This window comes from Acomys russatus, chromosome 21 (genome assembly GCF_903995435.1).
Source record: "Acomys russatus chromosome 21, mAcoRus1.1, whole genome shotgun sequence".
Taxonomy (NCBI): Eukaryota; Metazoa; Chordata; class Mammalia; order Rodentia; family Muridae; genus Acomys; species Acomys russatus.
The window spans coordinates 33,222,332-33,245,378 of NC_067157.1; the positions used below are offsets into that span (position 1 = coordinate 33,222,332).

Below are 23,047 nucleotides of genomic sequence, written 5' to 3' on the forward strand. Positions count from 1 at the left end.
AAGCAGAAACAGCAAAAGATTTAATAGTAACTACGACCCTGAAGATTATAAGTGATGTCTGGAGAACGTCAAAGACAAACTTAAGTTCTGGGACTGCACAATGGCACATGGGTCCCAAACGACTGGGATTTGGCAAGGCTGTGGTGAGAGAGTGCGCACCGGCTATGAATTTGCATATGCTGTTAGCATCTGGTGGCGGCCCACCAGAACAGGGACGATATGTTCGAGGGGTGCTAGTGAAGATGCCTGCAAGTTCCTACGGATGCCTCTGCAATAAAAAGATCACACACCACTCTTTCAGAATGATTTCCCATGCCATGCGTGAAAGTTTTAAAACTGTCTGACCCCCGGCCAAGTCACCTCTGGTCTAGAGTCCTTGGGGGTAACTTCTCATCGCGGTCCTTTATAAGTCATTTCTTAGAGGAACGGCACTCCAGACTCTAGGAGATCTGGTTTAGTTTATAAGAACCATAGACTGCTAAACAGCACTACACTGAAAATAGCTGCCTCTGTGCAGGGAGAACCAGTCTCCAAGAAGTCATTTAATGACATGACTTTATTTTAAAAGTGACTACTCTGATCACAGCTTTGGTTTAAGAATTGGTGACTTTTCCATGAGGTTTCTGTTTATTAGGGAAATCTCTATAGTTAAACTATTATTATTTTGTTTGTTTTGGTTTTTTTTTTGTGTGTGTAACAAGGTTGCACTCGGTAGGTGGCCTCACACTCGTGGTGTGTCATGCCTCTGTCTTCGAGTGCTGGGATCACAGGTCATGGGCTTGAATCACTGCACTTGGCTCCCAGGGTTAAATGTTTTCTAGCATTAGGGCTTAGTAAAAAATGCTAAGTCAGTGGTGGAAGTTAGCAGAGAGCGCCGTGGATAGGCTGAATAGGCGCTACCTCCACGGCAGGGCAGGATGCCTGAGGAAACAATATAGAACAGCCTACATCGAAACCTATGGATAAGACCAGTGTGGATATGTGCTCAGGATAAATTAAAAATCTTCAACAGAACTTTTATGTTCAAGCCAACAAGAAAGGGAGAACAGAACAGGCTTCCGTCTCTGAGGTAAACTATACGGTGACAGGAGCTCAGAACTGCAGAGAGGAGATAAACATTTCATTATCGTTGTCTTGCTTAGTTTGTTTCTGGAGGCAGGGTTTCTCTGTGTAACAGAGCCCTGGCTGCCCTGACCTTTGTAGACCATCTGCCTGCCTCTGCCTCTCAAGTGCTGGGATTGGGATTAAAGGCGTGCGGCACCACTCCTGGCCATAGAAACATTTTTTCTTTTCTTTTCTCCCTTAAGATGCTCAACTACTTCTGTGAGGCTTTGGGGCATCAACTATAGAAGCCGCTTCACAGGAAGATCATTACGAACCTCACAGTAGCTTGTATTACGGCAAATCCCACCATGGGAGGTCCATGAGAGGGAGAGTGACAGGTTGAGCGTCCGTAGGACTTTAGCCCACGTTTGCACACACTAGCCTTTTCCTCCTTGTTTAATGTAGAGGTTCCTGATGTGGAGAGTTTGAAATGCTCAGGGAGGAACTGGCCGGCACAGGACCTATTTATGCTGACCATCAGCAGCACAGACTACTCTGATCAGGGGAGGCAAACTCAAAGGATTCTAGCCCATGGCTACCCATCTAGGCTTCAGGTTCACAGAACTAAAGGACCTGGGCTGAGTCATTATTGTGCAAATCACACTGCCACAGGTCACTGATGAACACGAAGTCGCTGCTGGGTTTCGGGTCATGGGTGCCGAGCAGACCTTAGACAGATGCTGCCAGATGCTGACTGTTGGCATTTGGAGACCACCTAAGGGCTACCTGAAACCTCCCATAGCTGTTGCCACCAATTAAACTACAGCCAGAGTGAAAAGGCATGGGTTAGGTTAGAAAGAGGGCTTCTGGGCAGAACTCAGCTGGGATCTATCACTATGTCCTAGGACACTGGTTCAAGGTGAGAATGCACTGACTCATTTCTATGTCCTTACTTATTTTCTACACAAGGTCTCACTACATAAGCCAGGGAGCCCATGGTCTTCCTGCCCCAGCCTCCTAGGGGATGGTGTTAGGCATCTGGCACCACACCTGATCTGTCTAGACTCATTTTAAGCTAAGAGTAGACAGTCTCATGCTCACTATTTTAAAGCAGCCTGGTGTTCCTTTTTGAGAAAAGTCTGGTTAGGTGGGTGGTATTAAAGATGAGGACATGCACCTTTAATGTTGTAGCTTACAGGAATAATCAGTGAGAATTCACATGCTTCCTTTACATTGGGTAATTTTATCAGTTCATTTGACACTAAATTCAGATATAAAAAGAAATGTTTTTTTTTTCCTTTTGTAGATGTCTATAATGTATATGTGTGTGTGTGTGTGTGTGTGTGTGCATGTGCGTGTGTGTAGGTGTAAGTACATGTGTGTGCATGTGGAGGCCACAGGTCAAGTATCTACATCAATTGCTGTCCATCTTATTTTAAAAATGATTTATTTTTATTATTTTATTATTTTAAAAATTATTTATTTTTATTTTTTTATTTTTTTAAACTTATGTGTATGTCTGTGAATGAATGCCGTGTGTGTGTGTGTGTGTGTGTGTGTGTGTCCCCGCAGAGGCTACAAGAGGGTGTTAGAACCCCAGGAGCCGGAGCTACAGGCACTTTTAAGCCACTTGACAGGGTGCTGGGAGCTGGACTCATATGCTCTGGAAGAGCAGCAGTGCTCTGAACTACTGAGCATCTTTCTTGCTCTCCCCTTATTGTTTGAGGTGTGGTCTCTTGCCTGAACTTGGACTTCATTGATTATCCAGACAGGTTCAGCAAGTCCTGAGGATGTCCTTGTCTCCAGTACTGGAATCACAGGTGGATGCTGCTAGGCCTGTCTTTTTGTTTTTGTTTTTTTTAATTTTAAATATGTTTGTTTACTATGTAGCTCTGGCTGTCCTAGAACTCACTCTGAAGACCTGGCTGGCTTTGAACTCACAGAGATCCATCTGCCTCTGCCTCCCCCGAGTGCTGGGATTAAAGGTGTGCATCACTGTGCCTGTCCATGCCTGGATCTTTTAAAGCAGGCTTTGAAGGATCTAAGCCATGTCCTCATGCCTGTGTGACACCTGACTCACAGAGCCATCTCCCGGTCCTAAGTCACAAATGATTTTAAGAAAGTAGGTCACAGTGACAGTTGCGGCAGCGTCCACTGCATTTGCAGTGTCTGGCAGTGGCTACTGAGTAACTTGACAATATTTCAGAACATTTAATAACCAGTAGAGCTGTTCAGATGCATTCTAGCCCTGATGGTTTTTAGAGCTTCAATTTAATATCAGCTTTAAGGCTACTGCCACAGGCCAGAGAAAGCTCAAATGATTTGACAACGTTGCATAAGCTTTCTTTTTTTTTTTGGAATCTGTCTTTAAAGCTTCTAGTTTAGTTTGAGAAGAACTTTTTTCAGTGAGACGATAAGGCATAACTAATGTTCAAAAATAACTGGCAGAAAAGTACTCTTACTGATGAATTTGTCTAACCAAAAAACAAGGCAACAGAACCTTCTATAGCATGGGAGCCCTTTCCAGGCTGATGTGGTGTTAGGCCAGGAACTTTCTTGCAGCTCCTTTGATAGGAAGCAGGAAAGCCAGCCAGACTGACCTCAGAGCTCTCCCTCTTGTGAAAAAAGTCTTCAACTCCTCAGTCCTGTGTCTTGATTCAAGGGGCAGTTTCCTGGCTCCAGCGACAGACTAGTTATTGAGAGTCTATTGGTCTTGGCACCCTAACTCCACTTCTCATTCAGCCAAAGGACGCAAAGCTCGCAAAGCTCGTTCTTCCAGTGCGGTCTGTAATCTCAGCACTGATAGGCAAAAGGGCTGAATCAAGTTCAAGGCCAGCCTGGTCTACATACTGAATTCCAGACCAGCCAGGTTTACATAGTGATACTCTGTCTCAAAAACAGAACAAGAACAAAGAAAGCACATGTGGAGGCCATGAAGGTTGAGACCTGCAGGTGCCACAGAGACTGAGACCTGCAGGTGCCACAGAGATGTTGCATAGACAGGGGCTGCTGACCTCGCTTCCAATCTCTCTTGATAATCATTATCCTGTGGGACACTAAAACTTAAGACTCTCAACCTCTGAGGGACTGAGTCACCTCAAACAGAATAGATGGGCTATCCAATGCATCTTAGTCCCCAAGCCACAAGAAGATACCTAAGAAAGTCCAACCAGATACATCATTTAAGTTTTTAAATGTAATTTTATTTCTAACTGACAAAGAATTCATCACTTTCAATCCTCAGAGAGGCCAGCCTGTTTATAGCCAGTTTCTTTATTCTCATCTTTATCTAGGAGACTGTCAGACGCAGGAAAGCAAGGCTTAATTTAAGAATATTGGCCAGGCACGGTGGCACACACTTTTAATCCCAGCACTCGGGAGGCAGAGGCAGGCAGATTTCTGTGAGTTCGAGGGCAGCCTAGTCTACAAAGGGAGTACAGGACAGCCAAGGCTACACAGAGAAACCCTGTCTCGAAAAATGAAAACAAACAAACAAACAAAAATGTATATATTATAAATCCTTAACTATGGTTTGTCTCAGACCCAGGTTCACAAAAGTATGACATTCAAGTGCTGGGTAAGTGACCACTTTAAAAGGAAGTGAACAGAGAACTGTAGGAATAGCATCCACATTGTATCTTATGTCCTACTAAGGGAATGAGCTTGAAGCGGAAGTCTATCCCTCCCCCAAATACACTATCTTGTCTGCAGTAACGGATATTTAGGAAGGAAAATTTAATCAACAATAAATTAACATAAAAAAACCTAAAACTTGATTACATTCCAATATCAATGCTTTAGGCAAAGTTAGCTTTAAAAAGGAACAGTTTGGGTAGGTAGACAAGAATAAGAAATTGCTCAAACATTTACCAACATTTACATAATATTATATATTACAATGGTATCACAACAATACAAAAGACAAGATATATAAACTGACATACATACAGAACATGCATACATTACATTCTTATTCAAGATAAGGACACAGCACTTTCTAATTTCTTAAAAACATACTCAAAATTGCCATAATTTGTTATTTTTAAAAAGTGTGTTCTTTTGTACTTCACAATAATTCTTTGGTTTTATTTAAAATCACCTTAGTTATTAAAACAAGTAGCTTTTCTTAAAAGCTTGATTGTTTCTTCTATGATGAAAAATAAAACTTTCATTTTGTGACTAACTAACTGTAAATCCACAGGACGCATAAACTCAAAACTCAGTTACGACTTTATCTGGAAGACCTGATCATTAGCCTGCATAGGAGGCAGTAGTGGTGATGCTCATCTTAAAATCAGGCCGATCCCTCAAGATTGAAATGAGTGGACACCAAGCAACCAATCACACATGTAAGAAATGTTTGTCCAGATGAGAAACAAATTAGAAAAACGACACTGTGCCATGAATCATTTACAGTTTTCTTTTGAAAGGCGGCACCTGGAACTCCCACATGTGGCGGACAGAAAGAAGGGAACTGTGCAGAGCAAGACTTTCTGCTCCCTGGCGGACTGATTAGCGGGTGATTTCATTTGCTAAGGGGCTGAGGGGAGCACCGCTTTGCACCGCTAAATGTACCATTTGGCCACCTTCTAACACGAGAAACGCTCTCCTCCCAAGGCAAGTGATGGTCAGATGCTTGCGCTTTTTTACTCTCAAGCTTTTTTCTTCCTATTTGAGAAATGTAGGGAGAGCAATTTCAGATGCTATTTCCACCCGTACACATCCAGAAAAGAAAACATTAAGTAAGTGACAGAACAGGCTTTGTTTTCCTTTTGACTGTACCTCTATCTGGAGAATTTAGCAAAGTTGCAGATGAGGACGAGAGCCGCTTGCTAATGACGGGATCGACATGTTTCGAAAGATTCATGGTGGAAACTGACCTCCTGTCTGGATCTAAAACAAATGGAGATAGCGCTAATTGACAGCCGGCACGCAGGGTTGCGATTTCCTACTTCCGTGGTGGGAGGAGAGGCAGGGCTGGAAGCCTTTGGCATTATTCCCAGATCTTCCACAACAACACAGTTTTCTGAGTGGACATATTAAAGTAACTTAGAGGTTAGAAATAAAACTTATTTTTCTTAAGAAATAATATAAACGTTTAGTTCACCAGTTTAATCTCAAGCATGCGATTATGATACAAGCACACGAAGGCACACTCAAGGGCGACACAGGCTACCGAGCTGACGCAGGCCAACTGTGAAGCAAAGAGAGGCCTCAGAAGTGGGTCTGGAACTGCAAAACCTGGGGTAAAACGCGCATCCGGTCCTGCTGCGGAGACCCTTGCTTGTATAGTCATTTCACTCGAGGCATTGACACTCATTATGGAATGATTTGACTGACAAGAAAGGCTGGCTGGGAAGCCAAGTCAGAACTGTAAGTCTGAGCCCAGCTTAGGGATCTTCGCAAGCCCCTCACCTTGACAGTATCTCAACATAGCCTGGCCTGGCCTGGCACTTACTTTGCATCTGACGCCCAATTCGAGGGATTGCAGGTAAATACTGCTTAGTACAAGACTGTCCGTCTGTTCCTTTTTCCTTCTGCTTTCTGTTTCGCTCTCTGTTGTGGGGACTGAGGCCACTGTTAGGCATGGGTGCCACAACTGAGCTGTATCTGCAGCCCTACGACTTGCCTCATAATAGGAAATAAACTAACTAAAAGGCTCAGCAGTAGGGAGGTTGCCTACTGTGTCCACGGTTCTGGGCTTGGTCCTTAAGTACTAGGGGTTGTGTCACTCCAGATATCAAAAGGAGGGATAGGTATGTGAACTTGCCCAGCAGAACTGACAGCAACATAAACCAGAATTCAGTTAAAGCCAGCGAATATTATTGTTAAAATTAAAGACTTAAAGAATCGAAAGGGATACCGCGTCATTGTAAAGGAAAAAAAAAAAAAAGTCTTGCTCATCATTAAGTTCATGAGAACTGAACAAACTACAGGTGACGGAAACTACCCATCTCACTGCATATCTGCAGCAGTGTGTGGAAACTGACCCACAATGGTAGAAGTTAAAGGGGTGGCGCCATGCCTTCTGTCACTGACTAATGAAAGGACAACTGACACATTCTCCACAGCAGCGTGTTTGCACTGTCCCCACTGGCCTGAATAACCTGGACAGTAAACATTTTTGATGAATTCTGCCAGGTAGCAGAGCCATTTTCGACTATTATCTATAATCTACTGGTAATAAGTAATAAAGGAGATGCTCATCCTTAACTGAGAATTACTTCTTTTGTTTTTTTGAGACAGGGTTTCTCCGTGTAGCTCTGGCTGCTCTGGAACTCGCTTTTGTAGACCAGGCTGGCTTTGAACTCACAGAGATCCGCCTGTCTCTGCTTCCTGAGTGCTGAGATTAAAGGTGTGCACCACCACCACTTGAAGCTTTCTCAACACAGCAGCAGCAGACTATTTCCTAGTCTTTGAGAAGATTTAATCCCAACCGTTTCTGATGCAAATGTCCATTTCTCAGTCTCCATGAGTTTGCTCCAGTCTAGCCATTATAAAGCTGGGCTTTACCTAATAACTCATAAATGTATCACTGGTTTTACTGCTCTGAGCGGCTGAACAGAAAGCAAGAGTTAAAAGATGTTTGTTACTGTGCAACAGAACTTTTATGTCACAGAGATGGAAAGCACGAATCAGTAAGAGAAAAACATGGCGATAAAAACATTGACCATGACCATTTTCCTTCATGGGACATCCATGAAAACTGTTCCCCGACGGAACACTGCACACTGACACGTCATATCTTTATGATGACAGATTTGGTGTGTGCTCTGTCACAGGCGGTAAAGAGTCACGTGGGGAAAATGTGCTTCTATGTTTGGTTCAGTGTCTCAGGAAAATAAGTTGTGGTCATACTTGATGAACTTAAAAAAAAAATTAAAGGCTTATAAAAAACAGAAATGAAAAAAACACAGCAAACATGCAAAAAAAAAAAAAATCAAGTACTCAGATAAAAGTAAGGCTGATTATGACTGGTAGCTGACTGTGACGGCCATGGGAGCTGTTAAACTGGATACACTTCAATTGTAATTCTTAGCTAGAAGACACTTAAACAGGCTTTATTAAAAATGGCTTAAGGAGAAGGCAAATATGACATGTATAATTATTTCGGCACCTTTACATCACCTGAGTTATAACATCACACTTGAAAAACACTGTGCCATCGCAGAGCTAAGCCTATGCAGTAGACAGCAGCCTGCATGATGACTTGGCTGGTGATGGCTCAGCGATCTGTGAACTGGTCCTATGTCTGAGGGGCTAGCTACAAAGCAGGTGGTCAGCAATTACAGGCATGTCTGTACCAGATTTTCTAGTATTGGCCCCCAAAGCTGTGACCTGGTGGTCCACACCTGCTAAACTGAGAAGGTGAATGATGGATGACTCAACAAAACCACCTGGGGACAGAATGTAAGACATGATTAAAAAAAGAAAAGAAAAGATTATTAGACTCACATAATGAAAAGAACTGACAGGGGGGGAAAAAGAAGAACTGACATACTATGTCAGAGTTAAGGCATACTGAATTTACAGTACAGAACCAAAGCCTTTTGCTAAGTTAATATTTTAGCATGGTTTTATGCCCACTCAAGGAGAGAGAAGTAGGCTGGACGCTCACTGCTTCCAGTCTGAGGCATCTGCACGCACACGTGAGGGTCAGGGTGCATTTGCTCAGACGTGGTTCTGACCCAGCTGTGCTGCTGAGAGTGACAAGGAATAAGGGACCCATGGCCATGCAAACCCTATGCAAACAGATCCTAGCACGGTCCCGGCTGGGAGTTCCAGAGGTGCTGTGTAGCTTTCTCTCTAGGCGACGACTTTGTAACCCAAACAGATAGGGGCTCATGCTGAGGCAAAGAGGGGACCCTGGGTCTCACCTCCATCACCCTCCTGTCCTCAAACAGTAGAAGCGTCACTTAGTTATAGTTTAATGATTTCAGAGGGGTTTTTGTTTTGCAACTGGAGATTTAAGGAAAAACAAACAAACAAACAAACAAACAAAAAACCCAAACAAAGACAAATTTAAAACCAACCTCAAAGAAGAGACTTGAGAGTGGTGGCTGCATTTACCTGCGCTGGGCATTCCGGGGCTCCCGTGGAGAGGGCCTCCCCACGACCACCGGCTGTGCTTCTGCTTTGGCTTCTGGCTCCTTTCCATCGTCCGTCGCACAACAGCTTCATGGCGCTCCTTACGCGGGACAGAGGAGCCAGTGGTTAGGGTCAGCTGCTTGAAGGTTCTGCAGCTCAGGGCAGCGTAGAGAAGACCACCTGAATTCTCGCCCTGCTAGATTGCTATTATAATCTCTTTCCTCACTTATGTGCTTTATCTTAAGATGGGGACAGTAACAATCTGGGATAGTTTCTGTAGGCATTAGCTCCCAGTTCAAGAGCCCTTGTGTGCAACAGACACTAAAATTAATACTTCTCTACTGGGTGTGGCGTCTCCAGCAACATGAGAGAGGCCCATGGCAGTACAGTCTTCATGTAAGCGGATACTCAACATGTGTTTTTATTTACTCCTACACATGTTAATGTAGTGTCTTGCTAGCCTCGAACTTGTGATCCTCCTGACTCAGCTTCCAGAGTGCAAGAACTATAGGTGTGTACCATTATGCCTCACGTGTGTGTGTGTGTGTCTGTGTGTGATACACAGATACAAGGTGCCAGGACCTTAAGCATGCTAGCAAGTACTTGTCTCATGCCTATATCCCAGGCTCAAATTGGAGCCATATTTTAAAAATGGAATTCAGAAAGTGAGGACACAATTTTTTCTCGTCACAAGTACAGTCAACATATTAAGGAAAAGTGAGAAAGAACTCTCAAGAATGGGAGGGGCCCATGAGAGCAGAACTCTTTTTCCTTCGAAGCCTGGGCTTCATATGTAGCTCAGGCTAGCCTTGAACCTGTGGCAATCCTACTGCCTCTGTTTTCTGAGTATTGATTATAAGCATGTCCCACACCACCTGGCAAGGACACTCATGCCCTTCTCTGCTGTATAACTTACTGTTTTGATTATGAGCCCCCCCTTTCTGAAAACTTATATAAAACACTTAAGGGCTGAGTGAGTGTGAATGATATGCACATGTGAAATGTTTACCCTCGTGTAAATGTTTACATATGGCAGAACCCTACGGAAGCCCACTTGGTGATTTTAGCACCTTAGTACAGCTGAATAAAGCAGAAGTGAGTACTAGGTTTCCACAAGAGACACCCAGCAGCAACACTAATAACCAGTCAGCTTCCCCCTACTCCACCCTGTGCTCCTCAACAGTGGCCACTATCTGTACTGCTGACCGCTGGCAGCAGCTGGCTGACTGTACCGACACAGGAGACCCTTCCTCCGCAGAGGGATGTTGTTGCACCTTGTCCTCCTCCAGCCTCTGTCTTCGCTTCTCCTCCACCGCTGCCCTCCTCCGCTCTTCCTTCAGCCGCTGGTCCTCCAGCTTCTTCTTCCGTGCTTCCAGGTGCCTTTCATAGTGCTGCCGGGCTCGCTCTTCTCTCTCTAGCCAGATGATTTCTCGTGCAGCTTTGGGGAGAAAATGGAGATCCAACTCAGGCAAGCTCAGAACTTGGATGGTTAGTTCTGTGGCCCACACTGAACCAACAGGTTCTGTGAGCTTGTGCAGATCCAGCTTGGCCTTGGCCTTTCTCACTTATGTCAGAGGGGTTGCCCTGAATTCTGCTCTCTGGGAACACACCATACTCTAGTGGTACCCTGGGCTGGTGACATGGCTCAGTGTGTAAAAGCACTTGCCAATGCAAGCTTGAGGGCACAAGTTCGTTCCCCAGCACCCAACCTGGAAAGGCAGGGACAGGCAGAACCCTGTACTAGCTGACCAGCTTGATTGGCAAACTTGTATTGAGAATCCTCAAAACATGGTGGATGGCTTCTGTGAGGTTACACCTGACATACACCTCTGGCTTCCACACTCATTTGCATAAATGTGCATGTACATCTGCATGTGCAACATGCACCTCCAAACATACCCACACATGGATACAAATACACATAAAGAGCCAAGAACCATTACTCAATGATAAAAGACTTTTTTTTTTTTCTTTTATATATATCCTTTTCCCATTTCAGGAGGCAAACTTACCCTTAGAACTATTTTCTTTAATATATGATATTTCCTTCAACTACGATAACTAAATATTGACATATTATTAACGCTGTAGGTGAGACTGTCCAAGCAATATTTGGATCATAAAGTCTTTGTTTATATTTTTGAGACAGGATCTTATGTAGCCCTTGAACTTGCTACGTATCTTAGGATGGTCTTGAATTCCTAATCCTTCTGCCTCCCAACCCTGAGCAGTACCACCATTACAGATGTGCACCATCACGCTTGGCTCAGTGCTTTCTGCAGCATTAGCTATTTCTCAGAGTTAGTCATTTGAGGACATGAACCTTCTCAAAGAGCTGAATTGGCTTGCTGTTGGTGGAAGGACTACTGGCCGGGGCAGTGAGGAGGAGAGCTGGACGGCATGTGAGACCTTGCTTCCCCTGGCAGCTCTGTTGCTGAGGGGTGAGTGTCTAGCCCTCAGCACGTCTGTCCATTTGGATGTCAGTCATTGGATCAAAATCGAGGAAGCTGGTTTTCAAAGTTTCTTCCTATACAAAAGCCAATAGTCCCTGAGAGATTCTCAGGCTCAAGATCACGTTGAAAGTGACCTTAAGAAAGTGCACACATATAATACGCACTGAATGGCTGAATAAAGAAAGACACCCTGAGAAGCCATCTTGAAACTTAACAGGAGGCCATGATCCAAACAGTTAGATGCACTCACTTTAATCACATACACTCATGCATATAAAGTTGGATTTTCTTCATGGGAATACCTTACTGGCAAGGTCTTAATGGCACCAGACATAGAAAGGTAGTGGCTTATCTATTTTTTCTCCATTTTTGTTTCTTTGAGACAGGGTTTCTCTTTGTAGCCTTCACTGTCCTGCTTGCTGTGGACCAGGCTGGCCTCGAACTCAGAGTTCCGCCTGCCCCTGCGGCCCAAGTTCTGGGATTAAAAGTGCACCTCCCTAGTATGTGCAAGATCTAGTGGTGGAGCGATAGGAGCTCAAGCAGCACGAACTGTCAGAGGTGAAACGGCTGTTTTCCCCTTTCCCTGGGAGCTGCTTTGCTGCATTTCTGCCTCCACCAGACGTGCGTACCATCTGAACTGTTTGAGTGTAACTACATGCACCGAGCTTTTTCTACTGAGTCTCCTAGAGATCATCTCATAAGAAAATAGAAAACCCCCAATCGAACTGCATTTTAATAGCCCTACAGCATTTTATTGCCTATGCATTGTTCAAATAAACAATCATCGCTTGCTTGATAGGTTATCTGAAACATTTTTTTAGTTTTTTACTAGTTCAAGCCTCTGGGTGACACCCAACACTGTGCGATGACAGATCTCTCCTAGGCAGCACAGTTCTTATACTCAGGGCTACTAGTAACAAAATGATGCTTGGTTTTTATTTTTTGGTGGTGCCGAGTCAAAAGCGGCACTAGGTTGGGGAAGGAGCTCAGTGGGAATGTATTTGCACAGTGTCTGTGAGACCCTGGGTAATGAAATGCAACGGACATTTGTTACTAATTTCTTCTTTAGATGTAAACTCCTCTGACTGCTAAGATCCTGCTTGCTTTCCCTGCCTGTTCTCAACAGGGCTCCTCCAGTTAGCCCACACTCCTGGCTCTGATTCTTTCTGCTCCTGTTCACTCTCTAGCTAATCCACTTTTGGAGGCGGTGGCCTCACATCCTAATGAACTTTGGAAGTCAGGGGGGGTTAAAGAAAGCGTCTAGTTAGAATCAACTCCCCAGGCTCCAATCCTCACATTCAGAGTTACTAAAAACAAGATGATGCTCGGCTTTTATTCTTGGTGGTGCTGGGGACATTACTTTGCATTTCTAATAAATCTCAGATAAGTGGTCCACTGGTGTCATGTGAAGAGACCTTGCAACACACACACACACACACACACACACACACACACACACACACACACACACACACACACACTTTCCTCTGACATCTAACACAAACTTTAGCATTTATTTCCTAAGCTCTGATTTTTATATAGCAAGAGTCGATTCCCCCTCTTTCTTAGTACACTTCACCACATGAACACATCTGAACAGCTTAATAATTACTTCCTGGTTCATTTTGAGAATCATCTTGATAATTACTTCCTGGTTCATTGTGAACTATTGACCCAATCTTGGGTAAGTTACCTGGAATGAGTTCTAACAGAGTAAGCTGTGGAAAACGTGGGAACATTCAGGCTGTCACAGGGATTAAAATATAATTATATTTAAAGCAGCGAGAACAGTTCCTTGGACTTAAGCATTCAGAAAAATTTACCTAAGACTTTCACATTTGCCACCAACATCTCAATTAAGAAAATTAAAGTCTCTCATGGTTGTGCTATAAATCACAAGATTTTTATATCATTATTCAAGTGATTAACTTTGCAACAAACAATCCCTTGAAGGAAGGATTTTCCTTTGAGAAAATTTGGGGCTACTGGGGACAAACTGTATCCTTGTACATTTGTAGTAGGAGATACAATCGTCTCTTTAGTCAAAGCTTTTCCCACTGTGTCTTTAACAGGAAGTGGAGATTCTATTGCAGGGCGTTTTGTCCCCCACCCCAAACACAGCAATTGTCTGTAAACAGTCATTCGGAGACTAGGCAAACACTGTTGGAAAAGCAAATATTACTTTCTGGTCATTGTTGAGTCTGCTGGTGAGTGCTAGGATGAGCTGCTAAGTACAGATCATGCGACTTTTAAACTGAAGGACAACATAGGTACTCGTTATTTTAAGAAAGGAAAGTATATTTATTACAAATTTTAGTCAGTTAAGCTATTATCTAGTTTTGAGGTCACACCTTTTAAGTAAGAATTCTGAACATAAGAAAAAAGGTCAGAATGCAGTAGACTGAACTGTGGCCCCAAACTCCAAATCCTATGCTAAGGCTCTATTTGTCAGTGTGCTGGACTTGGAAGCAAGTCCTTTAGAAGGTAAGGAAGACTGAACTAGCTGGGCATGGTGGTGCATGCCTATGACCTCAGCACTGAGGCCACGGCAGGGAAGGCCACTGTGCCAGGCCTCTGAGCTATGCACAAGGCCCTGTTCCAAAAAGCAAAAATATAAAACAAGAAAAAAGACCAAATGAGTCCCTAAGGGGGGAGCCCTCATCTAATAGAATTAATGGGTTTTTAAAGAAGGAATAACAGAGTGCCCCCCCCCCACCCCATGTGTGTATGTTGTGTGTGTGCCTCAGTGTACATGTGGAGCTGGTTCTCTCCTTCCATCTTTGCCTGGGTACCTGGAATTAAGCTTAGGTCTCCTGGTGTGTGGCCATGAGCTGATTTCACAGCCCATTCTGCTCTCTTTGCATGTCTGTGCTCAGGGGAAGGAGCCCTAGGCAGACAGGGGACCAAACACTGTTCTGGAGGCTTCCCTGACTCCAAGCTGTGAGAAAATGTAACTCTGATGCTGAAGCTTCTCCGTCCATGGATTCTGTGAGGGCAGTGGCCCCTGGACAGCCAATAAATCTCATTACATCTGTCGGTCCTCAACAGTCACTTAACTTCATAAAGACTACTCAGCTATATAAGAGGAGGGCATGTCCAGACCAACTGCAAAACCCTGTGAATATTGCCCTTTCCTCCTTTGAAGTTATAATTTATTCCTAGTTCACAGGCTCTTAAAAAGAAAGAACTGGACACCACTCCCAAGCCTCTAACGTAGGCGTGAGCAACCAGGATGTTCTAATGGCACACGATAGTTATAATATGTTGGGGCCTATGAAACAGAAATGCGCTATCAATTTGGATTTTATTTAGAAACAGTGCCTGTTTGCCAAGAAAATTTAGGATGAAAGATGGGCATTGGGGTAGCCCCACAGGCTGTACAGGAACTTGAGGCAAACCCATATCCTGCCACTGACCAGCTATGGGCCAGTGAGCAGATAATGACGTTTGTGGTTCTCTTCCTGAGACCACTGCAGCACTGACTTCCTAACAAGCTGCTGGCAAGGCTCACGGTAACACATGCAACGCTGGGTACCGTGCCATGGTCTTGGGTGGGTTCTATTGCCACAGACAGCATTCAGCTGATACATGGAGACAGGCGGGACAGAGAACTCAGTGTGCTCACAGGCTGGGCGGACACCCCACCTACACCCATCACAGTCCATGCCTGTCCTGGTCCTTCTGAGCAGGCTTATGTCTGTACAAGTGGAGAATGTTAGGACTATGCTCCAGTCTGCCTACCTGTGACATCATTGCCTATCTGCCATTGGGGCGTGGCTCTGCCCAGGGCTATATAAGAGGACAAACCCTCCCCGTGGCTCTCTCTACCCCCGCCCACCCTCTTCTCCCTCTTACTCTTCCTGTCTCTGTTTCTGTCTTTTTCTGGGGGCACCGCTCCCCCTTTCCTTTGTCATCTGGTACTTTATTACCTTATTATCTTATTGCTCTATATCTTATATTAAACATAAAAGAGAACATATTTCACTGCTGCACGAGGAACAGAATAGAGAACATGTGGACATCATCACCTTCTGCAAAATGTACAGTCTTGCCTCTTTGTTTCTTTTTTCCCTTCCTTTCTTCTTTCCTCTCTCCATCTCTCTCTCTCTCTCTCTCTCTCTCTCTCTCTGTGTGTGTGTGTGTGTGTGCGCGCGCGCGCGCGCTACAGTCTGCCACTAGGCTACAACTCAGTTTTACAGTAAGGCGTAGGAGCATTTCTAGTAACACTGAGTACCAGAGTAGCCACTAATACCACAGACAGTCAAAGTGGACAGTGATAAGAACAGATGAGTTATGAGTTTGGGTCTTATTTTTACTATTAATACTTTGTAATCGTCAGGAAATTATCTGATTTCTAAGTTAGAGAAAAAGTGTATAATATTCTCTAAGATACATGTGTGTGTGCGCGCGCGCGTGTTTGTCTATCACTGTCTGTTCCCGAGGTGTCACCCATGCTCTTGTCTATGTTTGCAAGGTCTAGTTTAGTGGATGGTTTAAAGCATGCCATGGGGTCCTTCCCTAGCATGGGGGCAGGTGGGTGGAGAAAGAAGGAAGGAAGGGAGAGAGGGAGGGAGGGAGGGAGGAGAGAGGTGGGATGGAGGGAGGAGAGATAAAGGACTAAATGACTGTCAAGCAAAGTGACTTACATTGCTTTGATGAATGCAATTCAAGCCCCTCCTTTAATAATTAAGTAATTAATTAGCATTTTTTTTTTGAGACAGAACTTCACTCTGTAGCTTAAGCAGGCCCGAAAGTCACTATGTAGCCCAAGCTGCTTTTGTACTCCAGTTAATTCTCCTGTCTCAGCGCTGAGATAAGACTGCCTTCCCTCTAACTGTAATTAGAGCACACAGTGGAGACTGTCTGGCAAGGTCTTGCAGGGCACCCACAGACAGCACTGCCTCCTGTCTGAGGGGCCTTCCCACTTTGCCTGTTTCCTTGTGCTTGAAGGGTGCTGGGACAGCAATTTATACACGAGGAAACCCCATAGCTGCCCCATAGCTTATGTGTGTGGAGGACTTAAGGAAACAAAATGAAGCGATAGAAAGTCCCCGAGTTCTAATCTGTGTTTAGCCTCTGATAAAGCAATGGAGTCTGGCTCAACCAATGGCTGTGCTTGGAATCTTCCTGTTCCCACCTCAACCCAAATCTCTGACACTCCTCACGGAATGGTGGCCTTGTCCTCTCTTGGCTGCCTCACTGAACCCTCCCTGGAAGCACACACCCCCCTTTATCTGCTAGTCCTCAGCCCAGGATCATCAGGCCTGCGGTTCCAGGCACCTAGACACTTGACTGGCCACGCTCCTCCATCACCACTGTCACAGGAAAGAGGCTCAGCTCAAACTTGATGCCGGCCCCCAGTAGCTATGTACAGGCTAAGTTATCTTCACCCCAGCAGACAGGGAGGTGAGGTAACTTGCTCCACAGTTCACAACGAGTAGGTGGTGGGGCTGGAGTTCAGACTCCGGACTGTGATAGTAGAAGCACAAAGAGCCATTCTGGGTAAAGGTCTGGGCTGGAACCCCTCCCAGTGACTAATGCCCCTCCTCCACACAGGGAGAGCCGGGGAAGGTCCCCATTCCTCAATGTCATCCTTTATCGTGCTTACAAGGATTCTTATTCCTCAGGTTTAAGATCTTATTTTCACATGTAAAGGCAAAGTAAATTTAGGAGTGAAAAAGACAATGAGTCTGTGGCATCTTATCCTAAGACTCCATTGAGGTCCTGCTTCCCTGACCCACCCACAGACAAGCGTGTAGTCTTCTTGTCTGAGCCTGCTCCGGTATGCGCTAATGTCCACGTTCCTCCCACGGAAGACATCTAGATCCGCAGCTGCCTCTTACCCACCTGTGGGTCTAGGAGCTTTTATATAGGGGCGCACCAGGAGCTGGAGACCAGAGGCCAGCGCTAAGCCAGACGCAAGGGCTGCTAGTTTACGTGCCTGACGTTTGGATGAGGGAGAAGGAGGGACTGCTTCCTGGGTCTCGACACATTCCCTTTCTTCCCCCTTTCTGTCCTCTCTCCCTGCTGCTGGCTCTCCTTTTTCCGTGACTACTTTCTGAGGTTTCTAAACCTTTCCCCAGAAGAAAACTGTTCAACAAATGATATCAAGTATGAAACTGGACAGGGCTTCACACGCAGTGTTTGCCAGGGTCAGGCCGTAACTGCTTGCTTGCTAATTGACACTATCTGCTTCTCAGTATTTTTGAGATGAAATGATGTTTTATCTCTCAGATCATACTTACTAATACTGCTGTCCCTGAAGTGATAACACGTTAAAGTTAGAAAGGAAAAAAAAAAAAAAAAAAAGAAAAAAGGCAAAGTAGTAAAGCCTTGGTTGGAGGGGCAGAGTCTAATACAAATACCTTAGCTAACTTAATTGAAATTTGTTACAAGGCTGAAATCATTCTTTTATTATTGTGTTATTTTGAAAATATGTTCTGTTAGATCTTTTGAACACCTTTAAACTTAGCCAACACAAGCTAACTAAAAATTTATACATTCAACAAGAGTTCTCTCTGTCTCTCTCTCTGTCTCTCTCTCTGTCTCTCTCTCTGTCTCTCTCTGTCTCTCTCTGTCTCTCTGTGTGTGTGTGTGTGTGTGTGTACACATATTATGTAATAATCTATCATCACTTAAACATTTTAAATTACATTTACCTTTTCTCTTTTATGGTGTTCATGTATGTATTAGCATGTCTAGGGGGACATTCATACCACAGCATCCACACCCCTCCCCCATGATGCTATAGAACCCAGAAAAGTCCAGACAGCCAAGGCTGGGAATTGAAATACATTCACAAAGGCTTTGGTCTCAGAGGGTTGTGGGGTGTAGCTCAGTGCTAGACTGTTATCTATAGCAGGCTAACACCCTAGGTACCATTAACAACAGCAACAACAGCAGCGACAATAACAACAAAACAGACACACACGCATGCACGCACACACTCATACACACGCAAACACAAGATTTGGTGTTTGGAAAAGATGGAATAACTAGATGTTTACCAAAAATATTCCAAAACATTTGAAAAATTAAACCTAACGCTTGAAACTCATTCTATATTATTTTCAAAAAAATAAAGTATGCATGTGCTGAAATGTGGAGGGCTGTTTCTGTTGTTGCTGTTGTTAAATATTTCTTAGGTATTCTCTTGAACTTTGTCAAGATATTGCAGGAATATTAATCTTAATAGCACATGGAGGTCAATAAGATTCAAAGTACAGCTGTTTTACAGACTACCTCTGTCTTGTTCATCTCAGGTGCAGGTTAAGCTCAAGAGGTTAGCACTTAGGTGACAGCGCTACAGTAAAATCAGGCACCGTGCGTGTGGTAACCAGGCAACGGCACTAACTTGCAATACGCGCTGTGTTAACCTGCAGTTAAAATGCACGTATCTACCCGACTCACCATCCAACAAGAAGGGCGTTTACTGTGTGCAAGGCTGTTCTAGGTTCTTCTACTGGGCTTCAGAAATTGGAAAAGGTGCGGCCCTCTTCCCTTATGGGAGGTGTACCTTAGAGAGTCTGACCTAACAGCAAATGACAGCATACCTGCTTAGATGCTGACAGTACTAGAGAGAAAAGGGGAGTCTGATTTGAGGGAGCTGCGAGTCTGAGTAAGGTGGTCAGGAACTACCCCATTTCAATACATTTGAAGGGGGAGAGAGTGAGCTGCGTAGGTGTCTCAGACAGTGCATCCCAGGTGGGGCCAGCCACAGCTGATAAGGTTCTGACTCAAGGATGTGCCTGGTGGCTTTAAGGAGCAGGAGGCCAACCACAGGGTTCTGGTGTGTCCTGGGTGAGACGGAAAGGCATCGGGAATCCTGAAGCAGAGGTAGGACACGGTGTTGAGAACAGACAACGCGGGAGAGAGAGGAAGCGAGGGTCTGGCAACAAAGCAGAGAATCTCGGTAGCTTGACAAGTGCTGGCAGCAGGAACCATAAGTTATATCCCAGATATAGTTTGAGGGCATTTACTGACCCGCTCACAATCTGATATCATTATATTATGGGATGTAAGAGAAATGAATGTTGGCTCAGACATTATGTTACCTTTGACTATTATTCAGCTCCTAGGAGTTACAAAAACTATCTTTAATATTCTAGCATCTCTGGTGAAAAACTAATCACTTATTAACTATTAGCTGAATGAACACACGAATCAAAATAACACAAAGTCCTTTTGAAAGGGAAAGGGTGGAGTTGGGCATGATGGTGCGCAGCTATGCTCTTAGCACTCTGGAGGTAGAGGCAAGAAGATCATAAGTTCAAGGTCAGCCTGGGCTACATAGCAAGATTTCATATAAACAAACAAAGAAACACTGTGATAAATGAGGCGGTGGTTTGTTTTGCTTTTAGCTATCTGGAATAAAATGTTCACACTGTCCTATAAATGCCAAATTCACTGACCCTCATCAATGATCTTTGAAGAGAAATTAGTACCAGGGCTTATTATTTCTACTAATGGACAGGAACAAAGTTTCTCGCCCCTAGAAGTTGCTAAAATCCAGCATTTACAGACTCTTACATTTCACTCTCTTGGTTTGTGTCAAATCTGTGTCAACACACCACCTAGGCACCACACTTGTGTGAGGACACACAATCCCCTCACCCGCAGCCCTAACAGGACCCATTATGCTCTACTCCTCATCCTCTGAGAAAAGTCCATCAGTTCTCTGAATCACAGGACTGCTGTTTACCCACAGTGCTACAACTTCCTGGGAAGTTTTCCCTCCAGCACTGGTGACTGAGCAGCTAACACAGGGGATAACAAGGGTGCTACTGATCACTACTATTGCTGTAGAATCTCTGGACTTCCTTAAGCTAAATCTTCACAGTATACTTCAAAACAAGTTGACAGTCTATAAAACCATTTACATTATCAGTTACGACACAACACCTAATCATGAAGTATCTTGGCCATCCCCTTGCTCACAGTCACCATGAGTTCACAGAAGACTGCAGATTAAGGGACATCAGCAAATTTCCTTACACATATTTTATATTTACATTGTGCCATGTATTGAGAAATGGAGGTCACAGGGAAAAGGGCTTTAAATTTATATTCCCAAGGAGGCATATACAAATTAAGTAGAAATAACTCATCACCGTATAAGATAGCACTAGAATATACACAAAATGCGGCAGGTATGCTAAACATCTCCCGACAGGGTGACTGTGACTTGCCTCTGAAGCTTGGAAGGTGAGAGCTGGCATTGATTTGACACAGAGGTGTAAGTGGAGGAACCACAGGGTCCTTTTGTGACTAAGTTAAATCTCCTTCAGGCCGCGCCAGAAGAACAGCAGAGGGCATTCCACAGGGACAGAACACTCCATGGTTTACTCTTATGCTGTGTTAGGGATGGCGGAAGCCTCACCTAAAGGATTCGGCTAAGTCTAGACTGTCTGGGCTTAGCTGCCGATGGCCCCTGAATAAGCCACATACTCATCAGTAAACAATATTGGGCCAGTCAAGGAAGATTTCTGTGTGTGCGTGTGCTGTGTGTATGTGTGGTATATGCTTGTGTGAGCACGTGTGTGTAGAGGGGTGCTGACCCATGCATGCCACTAGCAGCTGTGTTTACAGGTATGCTGACTCATGCATGCTGTGATCGTGTGTGTGTGTGTGTGTGTGTGTGTGTGTGTGTGTGTGTATAGGTGTGCTGACCCAGGTATGCCATGAGCATGTGTGTGTAGAGCTGTGCTGACTCATGTATGCTGGGAGCATATGTGTGTACTGACCCATGCATACTGTGAGCATGTGTACTTACAGGTGTGAGCATATGTGTGTGCTGACCCATGCATGCTGTGGACATGTGTGTTTACATGTATGCTGACTAATGTATGCCATGAGCATGTGTGTGTAGAGGTATGCTGACTCATGCATGCATGCTGTGAGCATGTGTGTGTACATGTGTGCTGACTCATGCATGATCTGAGCATATGTTTACAGGTGCTGACCCATGCATGTGCATGTAGAGGCAGAGACTGAGGCTAGCTGTCTCCCACTATCACCCTGCACCTTAACCTGGAGCTCACTGTTTCAGTTAAGACTGTTGGGCCAGCAAGCTCTGAGGCTCTGCCTTCCTGCTCAGAGCTGTGGTTGTATACGTACAAAGCCATACTCCAGTTTTATGTGAGCCTGAACTCGGGTCCTCATGTCTTCACAGTAAGCGTGGAAGTAGCTAAGACCGGTACAAAGAAGACTCCAGTACCTCTAACAACAGTGGGAATGTCAAAACTGGCTAACCGCTCCCCCCCTAAAAAAAACCACCAAAACCCAAAATGAGACCCCGAACTTCTCAGGGCCAGGAAGGTACAACCGATTAGGGCACAGATGTTACCACGGTGACTCGGCTTTGGAGAGAGATGACAATGTAGCTGTACAGGACCTGTGCTTAAAGCAGAGCGTGGCATCACGCAATTGTAATCTCGGAACTAGGGGTGAGGTGGGCGCTGACACAGGGGGAGTGCTGTGAGCCTGAGGCCAGCCCAGGCTATACAGAGGCCTATGCCAAAATCCATAGAGCAAAACAAGCTCTGTTTCAGGCAACTGGGCACCTCCTGCTGCCTGTGAGGAGTTAGAGACGCGAGAACGGTCACCACCACCAAGACAGAGCCGAGCACATGGGGACAAATGAGCAGGACAGAGACACTTCCCCCTAGGTGAAGAAAACAAACACAACGGAAGCTTGGAAGAGAGACAACCAGAGATGCAGACATCAGGAGGGAGTTTCGAGGGATGGCCTGAATTGATTCAGGAGTGGTGGTTGAGGAGACACTTACAGAGCTCTTAAGACAGAACGGAAAGCTTTCAGAGTGCACAGGCCCTATGCCCAGCCAACCCACAGAGCAGTCTCACACAGGAAGAATTATGCTAGATTTTATATGAAAAGCTGAAGAACAATATAGAAAGAACAGGCCATAGGATATGATCTGACCATAAAAGCACGAAAGTGTGACTCAGAGATTAACATAGAAAGTAAGAACAGACACTGCCTCCTTGCCCACCAGCACAAGCACACCGCGCCACCAGATGAAGACACCGACCTTTCCCTCCCTGCTTCTAACTTTGCTTTTTACAAGATCACAACAGGCTGGGTGGTGGTGGCACATGCCGTTAGTCCCAGCAGAGGCAGATACATCTCTTAGTTTAGAGGCCATCCTGGTCTACAGAGTGAGTTCCAGGACAGCCAAGGCCACACAGAGAAACTCTGCCTGGAAAAACCAAAATAAATAAGTAAATAAATAAAAATAAAATAAAATAATAAAGTAAAAGATCTGGACTGAAAAACAAAGAAACCAACAAGATAAAAAAAACCCTAATGATTTCAAGCTATGCCCAACAGAAAATAATCATGATCATTAGCCATTAATTTTAATTTCTTTCTAATAATTTAAACATTTCTATATATGCAGCACTACAAAGTTTGAAAGCACAGTAGTAGTCGATTTTTTGTT

General features: G+C 44.6%; 1 protein-coding gene across 1 annotated transcript in view; it reads right to left on the reverse strand.

The window, feature by feature from the left end:
- The window catches only part of Map7 (microtubule associated protein 7), a 116,054-nt gene that overhangs the window by 25,459 nt on the left and 67,548 nt on the right, over positions 1-23,047 (reverse strand). The window contains exons 4-6 of the mRNA XM_051164642.1: positions 10,407-10,570; positions 9,115-9,232; positions 5,827-5,937 (exon numbers count right to left, since the gene is read on the reverse strand). Coding sequence (XP_051020599.1) covers positions 5,827-5,937; positions 9,115-9,232; positions 10,407-10,570 — 393 coding nt within the window. The remainder of the gene's footprint in view (positions 1-5,826; positions 5,938-9,114; positions 9,233-10,406; positions 10,571-23,047) is intronic.